At 35.8% G+C, this 24,388-nt stretch overlaps 4 protein-coding genes and 1 non-coding gene across 5 annotated transcripts in view; 2 read left to right on the top strand and 3 right to left on the bottom strand.

Moving 5' to 3' along the window:
• Positions 1–6,605, bottom strand: part of LOC126761719 (protein phosphatase 1 regulatory subunit 16A) — a 110,284-nt gene extending 103,679 nt beyond the window's left edge. The window contains exons 1-2 of the mRNA XM_050478091.1: positions 6,228–6,605; positions 4,847–4,981 (exon numbers count right to left, since the gene is read on the bottom strand). The gene's annotated coding sequence lies outside the window, so the exon portion shown is untranslated. The remainder of the gene's footprint in view (positions 1–4,846; positions 4,982–6,227) is intronic.
• Positions 6,606–7,989: 1,384 nt separating this feature from the next.
• LOC126761721 (protein aurora borealis) lies at positions 7,990–10,992 on the bottom strand. The gene is made up of 2 exons (XM_050478094.1): positions 10,592–10,992; positions 7,990–10,530 (listed from the first exon to the last, which is right to left on the bottom strand). The coding sequence occupies exons 1-2, from the start codon at positions 10,915–10,917 to the stop codon at positions 8,790–8,792; spliced, it is 2,067 nt and encodes a 688-aa protein (XP_050334051.1). The 5' UTR covers positions 10,918–10,992; the 3' UTR covers positions 7,990–8,789.
• Positions 10,993–11,537: 545 nt separating this feature from the next.
• On the top strand, positions 11,538–15,219 carry LOC126761725 (ubiquitin carboxyl-terminal hydrolase nonstop). Its single transcript, XM_050478100.1, has 5 exons — positions 11,538–12,754; positions 12,880–13,281; positions 13,351–13,461; positions 13,525–14,384; positions 14,549–15,219. Exons 1-5 carry the CDS (start codon positions 12,635–12,637, stop codon positions 14,589–14,591), a joined length of 1,536 nt encoding a protein of 511 aa, XP_050334057.1. The 5' UTR covers positions 11,538–12,634; the 3' UTR covers positions 14,592–15,219.
• A 1,524-nt stretch (positions 15,220–16,743) lies between these two features.
• Trnap-cgg (transfer RNA proline (anticodon CGG)) lies at positions 16,744–16,815 on the bottom strand. The gene has a single exon. It is a non-coding gene; the product is annotated as a tRNA-Pro (tRNA).
• A 1,212-nt stretch (positions 16,816–18,027) lies between these two features.
• Positions 18,028–18,875, top strand: LOC126761729 (uncharacterized). The gene is made up of 2 exons (XM_050478107.1): positions 18,028–18,354; positions 18,598–18,875. Exons 1-2 carry the CDS (start codon positions 18,070–18,072, stop codon positions 18,697–18,699), a joined length of 387 nt encoding a protein of 128 aa, XP_050334064.1. The 5' UTR covers positions 18,028–18,069; the 3' UTR covers positions 18,700–18,875.
• The last annotated feature ends 5,513 nt before the right edge of the window (positions 18,876–24,388 follow it).

Raw genomic sequence — 24,388 nt, 5'->3', positions numbered from 1 at the left:
GTTTATGGGGTGCTTCAGACTGTTATAGCAGTTTACTGTAAATAAAAGAATTTATGTTTAAAACCTCAAGGTGTTGTCAGATTTTATTTTAGTTCTAAGTTTCATTATTCTCAAGTGAAAGCCTTCTAAGGGTTTCAACAAGCATTTTTAGTCTAGTCTCTCAGATTTTGAGGTATCGATCTCAATTTGTTTTCTCTGCCTAAGAAGCTGCTCATATGTTGGAACCGCCGACATTAGAACACTATAATATATATGTACATATTTGCCACGCAAACTAATCAAACTAAATAAAGTCCCTGCATGGAAAACGTTTTATTTTATGAGATATCTTCATGGAATATGGCACGACTTATTGTTCGAGGCAAAGCTTAAATCTCCTAATAAATTGTACAGATCGAAGAATTTTCAAAAATCAAAATCATGTTTTTGTACAAGAAATTATTTATTTGATAGATTACCTTCTCAAATTTTGACATAGGTTGTTACCCATAACTGCGTTAAAAGCTCCGAGATTAGAAGCAAGTTTTTAACGGTGCGTTTAAAAAAGATGAAGTGAGGAAGCCGAGCGGAGAATTTTATTTTTTAAAAGACGCCTAAACTCATAAGGAAGCTAGTACATATTGCGGAAATGTTCAATCAATTTGCTTTATCACCAGTAATAGATTAGATAAGAAGACTCTTTTGACCGCGAAATTGTTGCAGATTAGAACATTTGATAAGAGCCACAAGTACTAAGGCATAATCAGCACAAGTAAAGTAGTTAGTTAACAGATTTTAGCTATAGAAGATTTTTTTACTATACTTGGTATGCTTTTCGACTCACTATGGGCTTAGCTTAAGTTTTAAAAATAGATACATTTGAAGTAACTCGGACTGACTTATAGATCGACTCACATTTTACGTCGAGATCTTAAATTGAAACCGTACAAAATACAGCTTGTGCAAGAACTGAAACCACTCAACCTTCCAATCGATATCGCTTCGCTTTTGGGCGCTTGAAAAGATCCAAGAAGATTCAACGTTTTCGAGTAAAATTTTTTTCAGCGGTGAGACTCATTACTGGCTCAAAGTGTATGTAAACAAGCAAAATTTCGGCATCTGCGACGAAGAGCAACCATAAGAGATTCAAGAACTGCCATTTCATCCAGAAAAATAACGGTTTGATGTGGTTTGTGGTCTAAATTTTTTCATCATCATCAAAAAATGATGCCGGTGAGAAAGTAACCGTCGTTATTGCTCCAATCAAATAGTTAGATTCCTGAAGCTTGTGATCTCGGCGACATTTGGTTTCAACAAGACGGCGCCACTTCCCACACATCGCATCAATGAATGGATTCATTGAGAGAACACTTCGGCAAACAGATCATTTCACGTTTTGGGGCGGTCGATTGGCCACCAATATCGTGTGACATCACACCGTTAGATTCTTTCCTGTGGAGATATAATAAGTCTAAAGCCTTGGAGCAAAACATCACGCCTGTCATTCGCCGGTTACCACTGGATAAGTCTAAAGCCTTGGAGCAAAGCATCACGAGTGTCATTCGCCAGAACCATCGAAAATTGGACTCAACGGATGGACCACGTAGCCGCGACCAACATTTGAAAGAGGTAATATACAAAAATTAAATGCCAAGAAATGTTCTTTCGAATGATAATAAACATTCCCCATTAAATTTGAAGTTGCGGTGTTTCCTTAAAAAAAAAGTAGGAAACCTCGAAATGGATCACCCTCTAGAAGATATTGTCGGTACAATGAACTATGGTCAAAAAAAAATCAAAAATTCCAAACTAGCGGTGTTTAGAAAAAGTTTAATTGTACCCAAAATGTTGGTCGTTTTTGACCCGCTCAAGTTCGATATTTGATCAAGACATGGTATGGAGAACTATGAATATACTGAACTACCACACTTTAGTAGATTGTAACTCCATAAAAATCTAAATAATCGATTTAAAATTTTAGTATTGTATTGTATTTTTAAAGGTATACCCACTCATATACGTGCATATTGTATATAAGTTTGTGCGAAGAAACTCAAAAATATTCGACAAAAAGGGAAGAAAGCTGCTTTTCGAATGTTATAAACAATGAACTCTGTCAAGTTAAAGATCTTAAGTACCAAATGAAGCACCCTATACATATTAACTTCTATATATTTTTGCACTGAATATGTAAATATATATGTGTATGTACGTACTATATCTTCATTGAAAGTGTGACCGTTCAGTGTGCGGCTACTGACCAAACGGAACATCTCCACTTGATCGGTGACCAGTAATCGGTGTTGCCGTGAATGCATGTCAGTGTGTCATGTAATCTAACAGTTTAAGTGACTGCAGCAGAAATTGCGTTTTCAGTTGCACATAACCGCATACACACTTCCATATATACCTATATTTATATATGTATGTACATAGATATGTAAACACCTGTATGTACATACATATGTATATGGAGAGCATGCATTTTTCCAATTCATACTATTCGAAGCGGATTATGGCAGGAATTTTGTTAGAATAATGGCATGAAATGGTCAACTCCCAACTTGCGAATCCGGTTAAACTACACGAAATGCAACGCAAAAGAGAAACCAACTAACCACAGTTGCAGTGCATATAACATATGCGTATGTGTGTATGTAAAAGTTTATGTTGTCTCTAATCATTTGATATATTTTTGTACGAACATATATGTATACATACATATGTACAACCAGTTAGCTGCATAGCCGTACAGTTGCCTGTCCAGTTCGTTTGGTTTACAAACAACAAAAACACAGGTGCACAGCCACCACTAACAACGGTCATTCCGATTGTTGTTGTTGCCCCTAAAAGCAAATCTGATTTTGTTTAGTCTTTCATTCGTTTTTCTGATTGGAAATTAGTGACCATGTGTTTGGTTTCGCAGCTGCCAATTTTACCCATAAATTACTCGTTTACCGTTGTATTTGTAGAGAAGGAAATTTCAGAAAGTTGGCTTCCAGTAAGATTTAGTGTCACGTTAGGTTAGTTAGCAAATTAGTTGTGTTCTTGTAGCCAAGTGAAATCGGAATGGATGCAAGGAGGACTGTCTAGTGCAGTAAAGATGCGTGAAAATGGTGGCAGTGAAAGCAGATTTTGTACGATTTTATTGCTTTTATTCTAAATTTAAGAATTGGAAATGCTTCTAGTAAGATTTTGAATTAATTAATAATGAAGAACGACAAATTATACCAAGTTCTTTATAAAAACAGAACTTAACAAAGGCATGAGACAAATGCGAATGGATTGATTGAATCTTATGTACCATACATACTTATGTATGTATGTATGTATATGGGAAATTCTTTCATTCAAATATCTTGTTCGTTAAACACCGTAAATTTTTATATTTTTTAGGAACCATATCAAAGAGCAAGTGCATTCAAGTGTAAAAGTTTAACTTTTTTTGAATATAATAAGGGTCTTTATTGTCTACAAAATACTTCTAAAGGAATTTATAGTAATAAAAAGATAGATCAAAAATATTCAGTAGAGTTTTGTTTTGTACTGAGTAAAAACTTATGGACAGTAAATAAATATTATAAAATATTATAAAGATAGTCTTCCAACACAAAAGAATCAGAGAGAAAAGTATCAGATGGGATGGGATGAACAACTTGACAGCATTTTTCGAAAATATTTAGGGAATGTTTTCGGCCGATACAACAACAACAAACCGGCCTGTGGCGTGGGAATTGCAAAAACCGGCTTTAGGTCCACATCTGATTTCTAAGAATTCCTACTAATAGAGGAAGAAAAGTGTGTTCGAACGTCCAAGACCTCCTCTATCTGTACATACCCATTTTAACCCAGAAATCTGGGAATGCTATTCTAAAATTTACCCCTCCTTTCTGGGCCCCCTTTAAAAATTAACCCTGGTCGAGCCAATAAAAAAAAATAAATAAAATTTAAAAAAGAACATATCTATATGCATGGAAAGATTGTTTATACTCATTTTAATTTGAAATATAATTTATAGAAGCTTGTTTTTATTAGAACTAAGATTGCTAAATAAAGAAAGAGGAATTATAGCGAAAAAGAGAAATTTCAGCGAAATGCTCATATTTGCTTATTATCATATGGCAGCGCTCCATTTCCTCATAATTGTTAGCACATAAATGGTGCTCAATACGAGCGTAAAAAGTAATTTTAAAAATAAAGATTTCTTAGGTAAAAAACCTGCAAAAAGTGTAAAATGTGGATTTATTTAAATGTTTATAGTTTAATTTAATTAATTTGAAGTAAAAAATGTGCGTAAAATGTGTTTAATGTGGTGAAATAGCTTGTTGAAATGTTCGAATTTTTGGAATTTTTGAACTTTGAAATCAAAAGAGGACTTCCTCTTTCCTACGGTACCTTCAGATCGCGGCGCCAAAGAAATCGGAATTGTGCCGCTTTCTGAAATCAAATTCGGAATTAACCGGATCCAAAATATTTTAAAATTAATCGTCGACTATTAAACAAACTTATTCTGCAAATTTACATATTTATTTATTAAATAAAATACCTCTTCAAAAATAAATTCACAGAAAAACGTTTTTTTCTGTCTTGCAAGTGACCCCTTAAGTAAGAATATTTTAAATACCAACTACTAAAAAGCAAAGCTGAGATTTCCAAACGAACGTTGCTTGTTTATTAAAGATCATAATTTGCTATAATTCAGAGCTTCACCAAGCAATAGCCAATTACTAAAAGAGCTGCATAGGTGACTATTCTTAATCAGATTTCGAATAAATACAAAAACACAAAATAAACAAATTTTAAAATATTACATAAATTCTATCAAAATATTAAAAAGGAATAAAATATTAGTGGACAGAGAACTTACCTTAAGAATATGCAATTGCGTTTTTACTCCAATTATCAATCATTAAAACATAATTATTGCCACCATTGTATTTAAAATATTATTTGTTTTATTATTATTTTTTAAATATTTTTCACTTGTTAACACTGGAATTATCTGAATTTAAATCAAATAAATACAAATTATTTTCAATAAGAACTTATTATTTTGCACAGCTTTTAACTCTAATTAAAAACACAGTATATGTGCATTTCCGTTGAACCGAATTTTATTATTATTATTTTTTTTAAATAACACGCAAACACAAGCCAGCGCGCTCATAAAACGGCGAATATTGTGGGAAAACAATAATATCAAATTGAATACCGCGAACAACAAATACACAATAAAACGAAAAACACAACAGCAACACGCACTGCGCAGAATGCCCAATAGCACCTGTGCGCCGGTAAACCAAGAACTCAGAAAACACAAACTTGGCTATTAATGGCAAGTACCTAAGCCCCACATACAAATATACATAGTTGGTTCGCTATCCACCAGCAAATTGTATTGGCATGAAACTTTCGCCTGTTGCGCCTGCGCTACGCTTTTCTCATGCACGGGGAGATAAGGAAGAAATGAAGTACATAACTGCTGCATAAGCCAATGTTTACAGGCTGCCTATTAATGTTTTTGTTGCTTGGCGCGCTATATGGACTGTGTATTTTATATCTATAAGCCTGACTCGCACAGTAGGGGCCTGCTGGACGGTACACAGTTGCACGCTTGAATGCACAACGGCGCTGACCAACTTCAACCGAAACACAGGTTAAATATTGTTGGTAGCAGCAGCAACAGCAAACAATAAACGAAGTAAAAAAGTTATAACAACAGCAGTTCGTTTGTATTCAAAAAAGGGGTCACTTTGTTGCCACAAACACGGCTGTTACCACAAATAAGGCTATAGCTTTTGACACTTTTTTGTAGTGTTTTTACACTTGACATTTGCAGCGCAGCAGCGCTTCTTTGCTTATTTTAATATTCGTCACTTTTGACTGCACTAAATGCAATACAACACAAATTCAATACAATTACTCGTACGTTGAACTGGCAAATGTGGCAGCAAATTTCATTTATGCTCCACTTTATCTCCGCTGACAAGTTGCAACATATGTATGCGCACACATTTTAAGCCACAAATGCATCGGTATCTAAAGATTTATGTACACCGCACACAAACCGGGCCAAAAGAAGCAGCGCGACCAGCGAATATCTAATAGGCCAACATGATTTGCTCACCACAACTCACTCTACACAGTTGCGCCGTGTCCGTTTTCTTTCTACGTCTACAAAACTTTTTCGTGCTTTTTTAATGCTTTAACTTTCTTTCTGCTATTGGCAAGAGATGCTTGCACTTTACCTGATTTTTACAAATTTGTTGTTATTAATAACTGCAATTTTAAATTGGAGCAATGAAATTTGAAGATTTTTGATCACGCACCGGATATTAACGTAAAGAATAACGTTTATAAATATGCTAACTCAAATTTTAACACAAAATTGCACAAATAACACCGCAACAACTATAGCGACGAGTCTACGAGACGAAAGCGAAACAAATGAAACGAGTTTACAAATGCATTTTGTGAAATTGTAAAAATAAACGCGCAGCAGCGAAGTTGCTGGCGTTGAATTTTTTTCATATCTTTGAAGATAAATTCGCCGTTTTTAGTGATCAGCAAACAGCTGTTGGCACAAGGTTGCAATATTTTACTCGTTAGAAGTGTTAATGGTGTTCACAATGTCTAGCGGAAGAGTGGAATGAAATATAACAAAAGTTGCAATGACACAAAAAATTAATTAAACAATTGTAAAAATATATAATAAAAAGATTATAATAAAGAAAATATAATGAAAAAAATTTAAATAAAAAAGAATAATAAAAAATAAAAACTATAATTATAAAACATATATTAATAAAAAAAATTACTACAAGCATATTAAAAAAATTAAAAACGCATTAACAAAATAATATAAAAACCATTAATAAAAAATGTATAGAAAAAAACTTTAAATAATAAACAAATGTAATGGCAATTAAAAAAAAAAATAGACAATAATTCTTTCATAATTTTGAAGTAGTTAAACGATCTTGAAGTAGCTTAATGTAAAAAAAAATATGTAAAAAGAATAGGTAATAATAAAAACATACAACGGAAAAATAATACCAAAAATATTAATTAATAAATTTAAAAAATATCAAAGTTCAATTTAAAAACTTATCAAAAAAAATTAACAAAAATTAATAAAATATAAAAAAAAAATTGTAGAAAAGTTAATAAAGTAATATAGAAAAAAAGAATTAAAAAATATATAATGTAAAGAAAATTATTGAAAAAATAATAATGAAAGATAAACATTTTGAAAAAGTTAAACGAATGGAAATTATACAGTCAATCCCAAATATTTTAAGCAGCAAAAAGGGTTTATGCTTTTATAATAGCCAAAAAAAAATGTAATAAAAATTTATGATGATGATAGTAACAAAAATATGAGGAACAGCACTTTACAAAAAACAAATCTGGCAGCAATAATGTTTCTGTAAATTAATTCGGAATTCTGTTACAACAATAGCAATTTTATAAATGAATATTCAAAATGTTGTGCAAATAAAACAAATTTCCAATAGAAAGGATAACATTGAAATAAATTTAAACAATTAACACTAGTTTCCAGGCATTTTGCTACTGTGATGTTAGAGGCCATTTCTGTCTTATTTTGGGTAGCTAAAACCGAAAATAATTGCAGAAATTTCCGAACACTTAGAATTTCTGTATTGTAGTCAAGATCAAACCACCATCATTTAGTAAAATGACAAAAATAGCTGAACGTAACATTTTTGAACTCAAATTCGTAATCAGGACACCTAAAATACCACGATCGGAAATTTATTCTTGAGATTTGTTGAATAGTCTTATTGACAAAAAATACTAGTGGTCGATAACGCGTTCGTTGTTTAAGTCTTTTATGCGGCTGAATTAAAACATAACCTAAAATAACACAACAGTGGTAGATAATATTGTCTACTTCAAAGTTTTTGAACTGAACCAATATGCATTTAAACTTAGCCACTTGGCTATACCCAACGTAATAGACCGCCTGTAACATTTATAAACAAACAATTTCCTACTGCTTTTTGCATTTATTAATTGACTAATATTACACGCGCCGAGTGACACAATATTCAAAATAAACGATGATTGAGTAAAAGCTATAAAATATAACATGTAACAAATGAAATTTAAAATTAAATTATGTTAAGTAGAAATTAAACTATGTGGGTCCAAATACATCCATAACGCAGATATATAAAATAATGACAAGTTGGAAATAATTACAATGAAATGTTAAATAAATAAAATAAGCGCTAATAGAAAAAAGTACAAGTAAAAATAAAATAATAGAAAGTATGTGGAATAATGACTATTTTAACTGGATGATGAATAAAATTTCTTCGAAAATCTATATATTTATGCAATGTATGTATATATTTGTTGTAAACGACATGGTAAATGAAATAGGCTAATTAAAAACTACACAGCTAGCAAAGTGAGTTTTAGTAGGCGCTCTACTTTTTATTTGCTGCACAAACTTTCAAAGCGATGGCGCTACTTAGGTGGGTTGCTTATTGCTGCACGGCAGTCTCATATATATAAAATTGTTTATTCTAAAAATCATGGCAGTCTTAAAATTATTCAATTTTCTAACATGCTATTATTACAATTACTACAAAACTTGGCTTTGAATATTGCATACGAAACAATAATTGCGCGCATATAACTATGAATTATACAAATATAAAGTATTAAATAAGTATTTTGCTGGGAGAATTTCAGCTAATGCAAAAAGGCAAATGACAACCGTGATATAGAAGCTTTTTATGAAATATGTTTGGCAACTTAAATATTGCAATTGTCTGTCGTCAAGTTGCAACGCTGTTGGTGTTCGAGCACTTTGATGGTGTTGAACAACAAACCATGCTTACGTCAAGTTGTGTCGTTGGCGATAACCCGCCATCACTCTTCTGGCTTGCGCCCATGGAGCAAGTGGAAGAGCAACCACTGGCCGGCATCTCATTAAAGCCACTATCAACACGATAGAATACGGCGCGCGTTTCAGCCGCATCAACGGGAGCTTGCTTATCAACACTACTACACTGCTCGTTGACTTTTTGCAACTGTTGCTGCTGCTGTAATGCATGTTCTTTAACAATCAATTCATCCACTATATTTATATCAATGCGCGGCAAATCTATTGGCGATTTTAGTAGATTTTGTTTATCTGCTTTTTGCTTTTCATCATCTGCTTGCTCTTCTTCGTCATCTAACCAATTTAGCGAAAAGGATTGTGATAGATTTTTGCGACTTGCTGAACGTCTTTTACTACGCGGCGTATCCGCGGAGCTCGAACTGCAATTGAAATTTTGTGCGGACAACTGCGAGACTTGCATTTCATCGTCATCAAGTAACTCTTGCGTTTCGTCATGAGCGAATATATCATGCTCTTGTGTCTTAGTATCACGGCTTGTTATTGTTATTGGTTTTATGCACTTCGCACTATTCACGGCTAAACGACTGATTTTCATATTGAAACTGCTATCAATGGAATGATGGCCGATTGCCGATTCTGATTCAGTAGAGCAATAGGCCAAACGTAGTGGTGAAGAACTGCGATCTGGCGTAAATTTTTCACCATTGGTGTTCCCAGCATCAATACAAGCTAAAGAGAGATCTTCGTTTATGGTTGCTTCACTCTGGTTCAGAACATTGCAACGATAACTATTTTTGGAATCTTGCAGTGATTTGCTTGTAGCCTCACGTTTATCATGACACCGTCGACTCGTTTGTCGTACCGGTGCATGTATTGGTGACAACTGCTCTACATCATCAAGTTCTTGTAGAAAGGTTTGTATGCGTGATTTAAAGCCAGTATGACTTTTGTGCGGCGAATGTGGTGAGTTAGATAGACCATCAGATGCTGAAATTGGAGAAAGCGAGCCGAATGAACTCTTGTCCATAGAATCTGAAAGCGTGCCAACTATAGCGAAATGACCACCTCGGGTATTCTCACAAGCGGATGAGGGACTGGAGTTGGAATATGTAGTTTTAGTTTTGGATTCAGTTGTCGATGTTCTACCCTCTTCGAGCACTACAATATTATTCATATCGAAAAGTTTACGACGCAATGAAATGTCTTTAGCATCACTATAAGTAGATGCGTTTGAATCGTTACTAAACCGTATTTGCGAATCGGTGTCACAGTTTGGCCGATCCGCAACTGCTAAATGTGGTTGAAAATATGGCATTAGCGCTTCTTCTACAGCGCGGGGTAATATTACCGGCAATGATAATTCTGTCTGTGTGCCACAATCACGTATACGTCGTCCTGGTTTTGTAATAGGTGTATTAGCATTCAATTCGGAAAGTATAATGCGATGACTGCGTAAAGGGCAATCTACTGGACTTGGCACAATTTGATGGTCCTTGAAATATGAACTTATAGCCGATTGAGCTTTGGCTTCATAATCGGGGTCGGGCGAGTCGTGAAATTGTGTTTCGTGCGGCTCGACATGCGCTGGTTTTAGTGAAGACACTTCATCAATATTCCATTCGAATTGTGTTGACGACAGTTGTGGTGTCGTAGGTCGCTGAAACAGCGAAGGGCTACACAAGCATTATTTTTATTTAATTGAACTGAATTAGAAAAGCTATTTATTACACAAACCTGGCAATTAGTGGTAAATGCAAGCGCTCCGCTAAGACTGGTTCGAAAGGATTCCGTATGCGTTGAAATCGTTTCGCTGGTGGCGTACTCATGAGCGTGGAACAAGTTATTTGCTTTGACGAATTACTGCAAATACTGCTTATAGTTGATATACTACAACTTATCTGCTTACTTGGTGTACGTGGATGCAATTTTTTATGACATCTCCCATTGCCCGGTGTAGTTATCAATTCTAAATTTTCGTTACCCACTTTATGTGTCACTTTACCACTCATATGCACCGCTGAAAATAGCTTCAAAGGTGTTGCAGCCTTTTCATATTCCATATTAACCAAAAGCACAATTAAAATATAGAAGTTTATTATTTCGCGGATATACGCCCGCTGCCCGTCCAAAATTCGAAAACTAGCAGAATCAAAATTACCCTAACAACCGTTTGCCGTGATTGGATATGGGAAATTTAGCGCAGTGTTGCAATTGACTTTAAGAATATATGTGATTAATTAAAAATAATAAAATTTTGAAATATTTAAAACTTTAATACACATACATATATTTTTCCTTTACATCTTCACTCATGTATCATAACGTTTTTTTCCTTCTTTTCATTTTTTCACGAGTTTTGTTGCATTTTATTAGAAAAAGCTAAATTAAATATGCAATCGCGTAAAACCAAAATACAGAGGTGTAAAAAATAATTTAAAGCTGAAACAAAATATTTTTTGGTTTAATTACTTTTTTTTAACTTCAGAAACTAAACAAAAAAACACCATCATCAAATTATTTTTTTGTTTTTAATGTGTAAAAACTAAGAACACCCTCTGCTAAATTTCCCTATCAACAGTGCTACCAAGTTCATTGTCATTTTACCGGCTGTTATTTTTCGTTCACCTGCGAGTTTGTAACAGTCGGTTTTCCTTTTCTTTCCATAACGCCAGTTCGTTTATTTTCTTCTTACTCGCACTTTCTCAGCTGGGTTCACTGTCAGAATCGGCCGCTTCAGTCACTGGAACGACGCACACAGAGGGCAGCGGCCGATGAAAATCAACCAGAGAACTTAAGTTCTCTGAATCAACCACAAAAGCGAAATCTGTTAACTACAACAAAACATTTGCGTTAGCAGAGAAGCCAGTCAACGGGCAACGAAAACGAAAAGGTACGCCGCACGGATGCGGACAGAACGGCGAAAAAATCGAATAACGAATCGGTCACAAAAGCAAAAAAACTGAGAACGGCAAAACGGAGAATCGGTGCGTCGCCAGAGGGCAGTGAATTGAAGTTGGATAAAATTGCTGAAAATCTGTGCACTGTGTAAGAGAAGGTCGTATCGGCAAAGTTATCGATTTACTTTGGAGATTAGCTCCAGTTCCAGGCAGAAAAGGCGACAAAATTGTGCGAAAACAGCGTAAAGGTAAAAAAGCTCTAAAATCCAGGAAGAAATTAATAAAAGCAGAAGGAACAGAGTCTGCTGACAATAGTGGCGTAAAGTGTGTGGATAATCGTAGCGACGGCCGGTGTGCTGTTGATTCGCAAGCAGTCGTTGTTGGTGTTGTTGGCAGTGCAAGTAATTGTGCTAGTGTTAGTGATATTGGTGTCGACGTACGGTGCACCGAAAAGCAACATAGCCAAGGAGCAGGACGGGGTAAACGAAAAAAAAGAAAAAGCGCACCACAAGGTGCTGCAAAGACAACGACAACGAAGAAGACTGGGCGAACAGTCTCTAGGGGAAAATCGGGTGGTGCGGCTAAGAAGGTAACAGCATCAGCTGAAATCGGAGCCGGTAGCATAAGCGGTGGTAGCGGAAACAATAGTAATAGTAGTAGTAGCAGCAGCAGAGCTAGCGTCAGCGCAGGCGCGGACACAGAAGAAAAGCAGCTGACCGCAACGCCACCACTACGCAGGACACGCAGCCAACAGCAGCTGCAAGAGGAGACGACGACAGGTAGAACTGGTGGAGCAGCAGGTAGTAGTGGTGTACGACGCACGCAAGCTGCTCCAGCAGCTGCGGACGCTGTTGGCGAAAGCTGCGAGTTGACGACTACTATGGGTGAGACGGGCTGTAAGCATTTCCAGGCGTACGTGAAGGAGCAAAGCTTAGATACGTTTCGCATTATTGATGCATACTTTTCGGCGTGTGTGAATAAGGATGCTCGCGAGAAAAAGGTGTGTTAAAATAAATAACAAGCAATTGTGTGTGTGAAGTTAATGTTGATAATTTTTTAAAATGTATGTGACAAAAATTTGAAAATAAATGAAATATATATAAATATATTTTTAATTTGTCATAGGCGCTTTCCTGCTGTTGCTTTGAGTGTGGCAGTTACGGTTTACAAGTGTATGCTTGCCTCCATTGCATCTACTTTGGCTGCCGTGGCGCACACATAGCTACACACTTGCGTGCGAAAAAGCATTCAATCGCTTTAGAGCTATCACATGGCACACTGTATTGCAACTCTTGTCGTGATTTCATCTATGATACGCGTTGTCGGGAGATAGCAGGTGTTAACCGGCGTTTGGAAGCGAAAGATCTGAGTAAAAGTCTTAGCTGGCAGCCATGGATACCAACGCCAAAAGAGACAAATTTACTATTAGCCAACCCGCGCCGGCGGCGTATACGTGCCAATGAGACAATAGGCTTACGCGGCTTAATTAATCTCGGCTCCACGTGTTTCATGAATTGCATAGTGCAGGTAAGCGGTGTATATGCATAAATAATGGCTGCAAGTGACTTATTACTCTTTTATTTTTGTTTTATTTAGGCATTAATACATACGCCACTGCTATCTGATTATTTCTTATCGGAGCGACACGAGTGCAATGCCAAGTCATCATTGAAGTGTCTTGTATGTGAGGTTTCGCGTTTATTTCAGGTTTGTGCAAGAAAATCATTATGCATTTAAGTGCTTTCCATTTTACTTGTTGTTTTTAATTAGGAATTCTACAGTGGCTCTCGCTCACCATTATCATTGCATCGGCTATTGCATTTGATCTGGAATCATGCAAAACATTTGGCCGGCTATGAACAACAAGATGCACATGAATTTTTTATAGCCACGCTGGACGTGCTGCATCGTCACTGCATTAAAGCTAAAACAGAGGTAGAGAGTGCCAACAAATTGAATAATGCCACATCATCGAGTGGCAGCGGTACCGGCGGTGGCTCCGGTAGTGGTGGTCACAACACGAATGCGAATACGAATGTGAATAGCAACTGCCCCACACAATGTAACTGCATTATAGATCAAATTTTCACCGGCATGTTACAGAGTGATGTCGTTTGTCAGGAGTGTAAAGGTGTTTCGACCACCATTGATCCGTTTTGGGATATATCATTGGATTTGGGAGAGACGGCGCATGGTGGTAGCACGCCAAAGACGCTAATCGATTGTTTGGAGCGTTATACACGCGCCGAACATCTCGGTGAATATGGTAAAATAAAATGTTCCACCTGCAAATCGTATCAAGAATCGACAAAGCAGTTTAGCCTACGCACACTGCCTAGCGTGGCGAGTTTTCATTTGAAACGGTTCGAGCATGTATCCACATTGATCGGCAAGAAGGTCTCCACGTTCATTTCATTCCCCGTTGAGCTAGATATGACGCCGTTTATGTCTGAGAAGAATAATGCATACGGTGATTTTCGTTACTCACTATATGCTGTGGTCAATCACGTAGGCACCATCGATTCTGGCCACTATATAGCCTATGTCCGTCATCATAAAGATACTTGGGTTAAGTGTGATGATCATATTATCACAACGGCGACATTGAAGCAAGTGTTGGACAGTGAAGGGTACGTATGCATAAATGTTGAATGTCTAGTTTTTGGAATTTAATTTTTGATTTATACTATTTTAATGCAGAATGTAGTTGCTTCAGTGCAGCGAATATTCAAACTTAAATTTATATATCTCATTTTGCAATTTCTTTTATACGTTCCTTTTCTCTTTATTTCAGCTATTTACTATTTTACCACAAGAACATTTTGGAATATGAATAGACTGGTTAAACGTAATAATAATATTAATTATAAAATATAACAACAAACTACTACTCTTAGTACTACATAATGACAACAAGATTACAAATACAAAAACGTACCACAGCAAACTACATTTACAATTACAACAAAAACAAACAAACAAATACTTAAGCTATTATTAATAATGCCGTAAACAAACGCTGTATGTGAACAGCGTGGAGGAAGCAGATCAGCAAGATAAAACAAAAAAAAATAGAATAAGTATTGCAAAGCTTATGTGCGTTGAAGCAGCAAAAAGAAGCAACAAAAATAGCAGCCAAGTGAGAAGAAACAGTGGATGCCAATGAATTTGTGCAACTTTAGCTGTCGGGATCATGTGTTCGTGCTAACGCGTTATTGTGTGGATGCACAAAGTCGTAGTGGCGTGAGTGCAGACGCCAGCGAGCATAGCGGCCTATAGCATTCATAAATTTGCTCTTATTGCCGAAACGCTAGTAATAACGATGAAAGCAACAGTGAAAACAAAACTCTTAATGCTAAATGATTTAACAAAACAACAACAAAAATAGTTTATTCAATATATATTAATAATTTTTATTTATTCTAAAAAAAGAACATAAAAATGAAAGAAAACAAAAGCAAAATAGTATTGTTGGCCGCTTTGACGGCTATCTTATTTTCTCTCTTAGTTCCACAACTGTTTGTGTATTTTTTATTGTGTTTCTACTAATCTGTTTTGGTTTTTTTATATTTTATTTGTATTTACTAATATATTTTTTATTGTTTTTCTTTCCTATTTTTAATTTTTTTTATTAAAATTTTTTCTTGTAATTTATATTTTATTTTTTATATAAAATTTTTTCGAAATCTATTTTACATTTATCTCTAGTAATTTTTACTTAATTTTTTTATTGCATGTTTTTAGGTTTTGTTCTAATCTATCATTTCTTTATTTTTTATCTATTTTTAATTTTATTTTTTTTTATTTTAATGTATTTTTTTTTTATTTTATTCTTTTTATTTTATTCTTTTTATTTTATTTTATTTTATTTTTTTTATTTTTATTTTTTTTTTTTTTTTTTTTTTTTTTTTTATTTTTATTTTTATTTTTTTTTTTTTTTTTTTTTTTTTTTTTTATTTTTTTTTTTTATTTTTTTTTTTTATTTTTTATATTTTTTTTATTTTTTTTTATTTATTTACTCTTTTTTTTGTAGTCTATTTTTGCCAGTGGGTTCAGTTTCTATTTTCCACAATTAGTTATTCGAATTATGTTATTTGCTGCTATTTTCACGCCTTCATTTTTTTCCCCATTGGTTTTCGATTTACGTGGTTGCCTTTCGCTTTTTCGCATTTGTGTTTGTTGGTCAAAAATTCAATTTTTTTTCATTTATTTAGCTGGCTTGTGCACAACTAAACCGTTAATTACGCTGTGTTACGCCCTTCACGCCGCGAGGTGCTCGCAAACGCCTAAATAGTCTGAACACGTCAGAGTCCAACGGCCGCACACATGCTGACGATAAGGTGCTTTAATAAATGGAAGTCAATTTTCAATGTCAATCGCTCTTAGCTCTTTATTTAAGTAAATAAAAAGGCATTTTCAGTATTATCAATGAACTCTAAAAAACACACATTTTTCCATATAATGCCGATTTACACAAGAAATATGCATTCGGTAATCAGCAAATTATTCAAACACGAGTGCTTTTGTCATAACCGGCCTTTACAAGCACAAATATTCCAAGAAAAGTACATGCATCTTGCACATATTTTATTTATTATTTTCGTAAACAATTTCATATCGCCGTTTAAAAATAGCAGTACACATTGGCATGCAGTTAATACAAGGGTTCGATAACGCCAACAGAAGTACTGCGGTTGGAGTATATTAGTCATCAACATTTAGTCTTTCGTATAGTTTCCCTGTTTTTATTTGCCTTACGATTTTCTTATGATAATTTGTACTCATGTTTATACAAAAAAAACTATATATACTAAAAACTCATAGTATTTATGTAATCACCTAAAAATTAAAATCGAAAAATAGACAGTTTCTTCCTCCAGCAGCAAGCAAGTTTGCTTCCCAAGAAAGTATTTAAAAAATGTTAGTTTAAAAAAAATAAAAGATTGAACACGCTTGCGCACCTTTGGGATTTCGATGCACAACGTCAACGGGCTCGTCCGGGAATTGAACCCGGGACCTCTCGCACCCGAAGCGAGAATCATACCTCTAGACCAACGAGCCATACATTCATTGCGCGCTAATAACCAATAAGTACACAGCGTGCTAGTGGTTGTTTTTTGTATACTCACCACGCTGGTTTTTTGGTGTATCAACTTTAATGGTGACTTTCAAATATGCAGTGCTGTATTTTTAGGCACGAAAACTTAAATAGTAGTTTAATAATCGCAATAAATTATTTGTTGAACATAATAATTTTAATTTTCTCTAATTGTTACTGAGTATCATATCAGACTAAGGCAAATAGTTGGATAGACGTAACGTGAATGATCCAGAGTTTCTATCTCCAACAAGTTGTAATTTAACGCAACAGCCGGTTCTACGTTACCAAAATTTACTGAAATCGGAGTTTTGTACGGCAGTTATTTCGGCAATCTAACTCTGTTTCGATCAAAAAGAAAAAAAGAGTTTAATCCGACTCGGCAATAACATTTGAATCCTGTTTTCTGCCCCTACAATAAGAACTGCCGATGATAGCCTACCTTAACAATTGTTTCGAAAAAAAATACAGCTATGAAGGGTATTATACTTAGCTTGGGGCAGCCATAGTTGACTTTATTTTTGATTTTTGTTTATTTACATTTTCATATTTACTGCAACCAGAGATGCTTTTTAGAGCTTATTTATGCAAGTATGCCTCAATTTACATATATGGAGTTTTCTACTGACAGCCGAGTGTGTTTGTGGGTACTGTAATTCGATGTCGAATGTTCGAAACCCACTGATTGCCTAACCATTTAAGTGTTTTTTTAAACCTAACCAAAAGACTGCTTGATTTTTTTATAAGAATAATAAAAAAAAATATTTAGATCAGCAGCACATCTATAGTAAAAATATTAATAAAATAAAAATTAACTGCTGAAATAGGGCCTAAAATACATTTCAACTGTTTCTGCATATATGTATGTATGTATATTTAACAAAATTCACAGAACACAAACATGTTCACGTTCAAATAAAATAAACTGGTTGACGGCGAGTTACAAAATCGGCTTGAACTTTCAACAGTAAATCACACAATTTGTAGAGGATTTGAGAATTACTAGTTAATATTTTTTATTTTCATTCATTTAATTTATTATATTGTGAATACATTTATTCAAAGTGATTAAAATTGTAATAGAATCATTTTGCTAAATTTCTATTCCATTATCTACCGTTAGTTCTTCCATTTTCTAAAAATAAAAAAAAAAACAAACAACTGCGTGGTAGCATATCGTTCTTTTGTTAAAATTTTAGGATTTATTTTATGAAAAAATGGCGCCAAGACATAAGAAAAAGAATTCTCTAAATGATCGTTTAGAGCTCGTCCGAAAACACAACACATCTGCTGCGGAAGTTATTCTTCAAAGCAGTTCACAGAGTAAAATTGAAAATACACCGCTTCGGAAGGACAATGTTTCCCAAAAACAAACGCCAGAGTTGGAGCAGCTAATTCCAGATGGCTGTGTTTGCCATCGTGAGGCTAAAACTTTTGTTTGCATTTTTTGCAAAATGTTTAGTTTTGGACGCATTGCCGAAATGTGTAGCATTCATCCAAATGTAAGTGGAGTTTACTTTTCTAATTTTGTGAATATTTATACTATTGCTTATTAAAACGTGTGATGCTGTAATTGTTGCAGCATAAATCATAACGAGACTAATTTTTAGGATTTTAATTGTTTATAGTCGCTACGACCGAATGTAGGAACCGTATATGTGTATATATAAAGTTAAATGTTTCCTTTTATCTGCACTCGTTGCTTATACATATAGTATAGTAATTCTTCTTTTCCCTTCACGTAGGTTTCATATCTAATGGATTTCACCTGCTGCCCTTATTGTTCTGGCCCTTCGGAACATCTTCACATGGTTAATATGGAATATGAACGTTATTTCAAGACTTGAGGACCCTGAAACTTGATTCGGATTGGTGGATGTATTCAAAATGCTTTTCTTAGTCAACCTTCAATACTCGTATAGTTGAACTATATTTCGTTTAGTATATAATCATATTATTGAAACACAATGGATTTTAAGTTGTTTTAAGTTAATTAAATGAAGTACTATGAATGGATGAAAAACTTTAAAATGTTATTCCTTTGCTATTAAATGAAATCTGTTCTTCATAGGAAATTAAGAAAATGTATGAAAAATGTTTAACTGTTATTGTTTTTAAGCACTAACAACGTTAATAATTTGTGGTGGTTCCAGAATTTATCAAAATTGTTTGACATCGTCGGGGCAAACACTGCACTAACATCTGGCACCTACTGTGTTAAATTGCGTATCTACCATGCCTCCTCGGTCCCAGTTCTGAGTTCTTCAGCATCTTTAAATTTTTTATTAGCAATCTGCATCATAACATTGCTCCATAAGTTTTTACATAATTGTGTTTACATCGCGCTGACTAGTTCAGAACGTTAATATTTTGTACAGTGAGTCAATTCTTTAAATTTTTGGCTTCATATTTTGGATTATTTTAATGTATAAAGATGCAAATTCACGGGCATCGATTCGAACGCAAAGGGTTCCCACCCAAATACTCAACCAAAATTTCTCATTTATTCAGCCATAATATCTCATGAATATTTAAAACGATCCGCCTTGCTTTTTCTAATTATGGTTATATCAGCAAGTTCCGTTGTTTCACGTGTAGCAGCTTTGCTCCAGTAAATTAATTATGTACCATTTTCCTGGAATAATTCATAATTTTGGCAATCTAAGTTGAATGTTTGGCTTTTTTGTGTAGATTTAAGATCATTCTCCTTTTTTCCAAAATACAATGCAAAATTCTACCCCTTTTTCTAAATTTTAATTTTATTAACAGATGTAATAAACGCAATGGATGGAGCCATCCTAAGACCTGATCAGGCACACAAGGAGTGGACCACAAGTTATGTGACCTCATGCTGCCAACGCACTACTGCGACACTAGCCTTGACGGCTGTACAATCTACACCTAGCTCGAGCACTGCGTCGCCACTCCAGTCGAGTGACTAACAAAGGATCTCTACGGTCGCCAAGTGCTCAAAGAGGCAGCATCTTCTCCAACCTTTATCCGCTCCAATCTTCATGCGAGACTTATTTATTAAATCCTTTTTCCTCGCACAGTATCTTCCATGTTCGTTACATTCGTTTGAACGTTACAACAGTCAGGTGCAATTCTTCTACTGGCTGGTGTCACTTTTCGACATGTTCCTGCGCAGCATACGTGAGTAGAGTGTGTCGCGTATGTTATCCCGTGCTGCAGGAGTCTTCCCTCGCAACACCCGGGGGTTCAACAGGTACTACATCCACCACCTACATGATCACTCCCTCACTCCCAGGATCACCCATAGATACACGCGATAAACCAGAATTCACCAATTTAACTGCAACATGCATTCATGAGCCGGGAACGCTTACCGATTGCTGCGGTCTTAGAAACCAAATTAATTTAAACGGCTCAGATCTTCTGAGTTGTGCAGTAAACGGCTATATTTCCAACCTTTGTCACTTCTTGCTCAAAAAGTCTCCCCCACTAAACACAGCTACAGTTTATGACGTCAAAATTCAGACTGTCAATAATCGTAAGATTTTAGGAGTAACATTCGGCAATCTTTGCTCCTTCACACCTAATACGTCCCCTAAAACTTCTAAAGTACAGAACCGCAGCAAAATCCTCAAGTCGCTAGCCAGCAGCTCATGGGAAAAAGACAAGGGAACATTGTTGGCAGCATACAAGGCAATCGGGGGCCGGACTTAAACTACACCGCATCGGTATGGTCGCCTGGAACGCAACGGAAAAGCTTCAGACGTGTTAGGACACTGCAATCAGGACTATCCCGGGATGCTTCTTGATGTCTCCGGTCGAACACTTAAACAGCGAGGCCCATATAATCCGGTTCAGGAACATATCGACTTTCTTTTCAAGCAGTTTCAGCTGTAATATTTTCGCAAAGCGAAGCTTCATCTTAGGAACATCAATAGGTCCTTCTTTGGTAACGTCGACGGCATTGAACAGTACGCCGACCAGACTTTGGACGCAACTCACTTCCGGTACGCACTGACCGCCATTCATAGTGGAATGGCATACTTGGAGTCAAACTACCACTCATTGCAGACGACGAACTCGAGTTGCCGCTAGAATTTGGAGTGACTCTTGCGCAAACTTCGTTCGGGATACTGCAGCATGTTTAATTCCTACTTATCCAGAATCGACCCCGACATATCCTCACATGTCTCTAACCACCCCTTTGCATGCCCGCGGTTCGTTGGGCAATCTCATCTAACACCGCACTCCCCCACGTCGAAACAGCATGTTAACTCAGTCTACCGTTAGAAGACTTCGATGACAACCAACCACAAGCTCGGTTTAAAAATAACCGTTAAAACGACAACAAAAATTTATGTCTTTGCTTGGAAGACTTTTATTTGACGAGGTTTGGCATTAATTATTATCCAAAGCAACGGTATAAGCTATGGAAGAAATTGTTCTAATCGGACCACTATAGCATATAGCAGCCATACAAACTCAGTTCTTTTACGGAAACTTTGTGTATTTGTGAAGGGTATTATAGCTTCGGTGAAATCGATTTTTTGTTTTTGTAATTTCATTTAAATCAATTTAATTTTTTAATCAACCGAAATAAATTTTAAATTTTTTCCAAAGATCCTAAAGTAGAGTTTTTATTTATCGGCCTTAGTATTTTTATATCTATCGGTATACATACATATATTGTAAATATTGTATCCCGTCAACTATTATACATATGTATGTGTGTACTATTTCAGCTCCTCAGTGCATATAAATCACTATATGCTCCCAATTCCATATTTATAGTCACTTAAGTTACCAATTTTTCTTATTGCCAACAAAAAAGTTCAATGCCATTTGCCAGGCAACAACAACAATAGCTTACATATGTATATAATTTGTTAGAGCAAGCAAAATATCTGAGAAATGCAAGGAATCGCTTACTTTATAAAAGGATACAACTAATTTTGTTATTTTCTATTTTTCGCCAGACATGCTTAACACATATTTTCCTACATTTGAGTACATCTAACACACATAACATTTGTCTACACATACACTTCCTATTTGAGTGCCAAGATTCAATTCCTCAACCAGCTTGCCACACCATTATAACCTTCAATCACTTCTCAGCGGCGCTATTCAATCAATCTACGAAATTTACGTCAAGAAAGAGTTGGCGGCGGCAGAGCGCAATTCAACGTAAATGACACAAAAGAAAAATGTATACAATTGTAAGCATGTGTTGATGCTCAACAATGAATGGCATGCCGTAAATATGAAGAGAAGGAGGAGCTGAAATAAAATAAATTCAGAAAAAGAACGATGAGCTTCTGCGAGCATCGAATTACAGCGCACAACAGACATATTGCCACTAACCTGCTAACCAGGCAGCCACACAACCACTCAGTATCTTAACCGCACACAAACGCACCGCTATACGCCCACCGTGCAGCTGAGGCTTACAGATCAACAAATCGTGCGTAAGTGTTGGAAATGCCACTTAATGTCTGTATGTACGAAATTATATCGATATAGAACTGTTTAAAGCGTTACGATGCAAACATATATACTCGTACGCAAGTTCCTCCTTAGAGCTGGTGAGACTTCCATGGATAGTGCGATGTAATAAATCATCATCAGCACAGGGTTAACGGCATTGGTGGGTTTATGTTCATCGATAATTACAGTGAGGTCGAAAAAAATGTATACTTTGAATAAAAAGCCTAAAAGCTAAGTGTGTCCTTAGGTATTCTGTCACTCTGTGGGTGGACGTTGATGGAGGTGTAACAGCACCGTATTGGAAATAATGACAGAATATTTCTAGAGGTCTGCTGAACACCATCCACATGTACACGACTAGGCAACCACGTCACTGTTGATAGTCATAACTTCGAAGTTGTTGATAATTTCGTCTAATTTCTGAATAACTCTTGCCACCAGGTGCTACTTCGGACTGAGTAGGCAATTGAGAAGTAAAGTCCTCTCTCGACGAACAAAAATCAAACTCTATAAGTTACACATTATTCCCGTCCTATTATATGGTGCAGAGGTATGGACGATGACAACATCTGATGACTCGACGTTACAAGTTTTCGAGAGAAAGATTCTGTAGAAGATTTATGGTACTTTATTCATTGGCTAAGGCGAATATCGCGTTTGATGGAACGATGAGCTGCATGAGATATACGTCGACATTGACAGAGTTCAGCGAATTAAAAGACAGCGGCTACGCTGGCTAGGTCATGTCGTCCGAATGGTCGAAAACACTTCAGCTCTGAAAGTATTCGACGCAGTACCCGCCGGGCGAAACAGAGAAAGAGGAAGACCTCCACTCCGTTGGTAAGACCAGGTGGAGAAGGACATGGCCGGGCTTGCGATCTCCAATTCTCGCCAAAAAGGATGTTTCCATAAAAGGATTTTATTTTGAACAGTTAGTTGTAAGACAGCTATATGCTATAGTAGTCCGATCTGGAAAGTATAATCCGAGATTGTAGCGTTCTCTTGGACAATAATCCATGCCAAATTTCGTGAAAAGGAAAGTTTGGGTCTTCACTCAAATATTTCGACAAAAACCTTCACAAAGATGTTTCTATTTAAGAGACCCCACTGTAGTTATATAAATGTAAATATATGTATATGTACATACGCAGTGGTTATGTTAATGTGTATATAAATATTTGAGACGTGTTCACGCTGTTTACACTATTAACACCCGACCCAAGCATTTGGCAACATTTGCACTAAAATTTACTTCTCCCTACACCTCTGCTGACACTTGTATGACGTTGCCTTGGTTGTTGCGGCCACACGTGAGCGTCTCCAACAAGATTATTGGATACAGCATACATGCAAACGCCACACATATGAATATACATATGTATATGTATAGGGTGATCCATTTCGAGGTTCCCTGCTTTTTTAAAGACTAAACACAGAAATTTCAATTTTAATAGAAAATGTTTATCATCATTCGAAAAAACATTTCTTGGCATTTATTTTTTCAAGATTACCTCAATCAAATGTTGGCCGCGGCTACGTCTTAGTTGGTCTATCCGTTGAGTCCAATTTTCGATGACTCGTTCGAGCATATCGACTGGCAACTGGCGAATGACACGCGCGATGCTTTGCTACAAGGCCTGAATCGAAGCGGGATTGTCCGCATAGACTTTACATATTCCCACAGAAAAGTCTAATGTGGCATCAAATAGGTGGTTATCATGCGTTACGTTCTCACTGCCATCATTTTTGAAGAAATACAGACCGATATTCCACCGGCCCACAAACCGCACCAAACCTTTGTTTTCTGGATGAATCGGTAGCTCTTGAATCTCTTCATGTTTATCTTTGTCTTAAATGTGGTAATCTTGCTTGTTTACATACCCATCGAGCCAGAAATGGGTCTCAACGCTGAACAAAATTTGGCTCGAAAACGTCGGATATTCTTGCAAACATAGAGCAAAGCTATGTATTTGTACGCTTTCAATTAAAGATCTCGTCATAAGATCCAAGTCGTTCTATACATCAATCCGAGTTGCTCCGAACGGCGGCGAATCGACTCTCCACGGTTTTCGTGTA

Source organism: Bactrocera neohumeralis, chromosome 6, assembly GCF_024586455.1.
Source record: "Bactrocera neohumeralis isolate Rockhampton chromosome 6, APGP_CSIRO_Bneo_wtdbg2-racon-allhic-juicebox.fasta_v2, whole genome shotgun sequence".
In the NCBI taxonomy this organism is placed as follows: Eukaryota; Metazoa; Arthropoda; class Insecta; order Diptera; family Tephritidae; genus Bactrocera; species Bactrocera neohumeralis.
The sequence above is the reverse complement of the archived record's forward strand: the minus strand, read 5'-3'. Positions and strand labels throughout refer to the sequence as shown.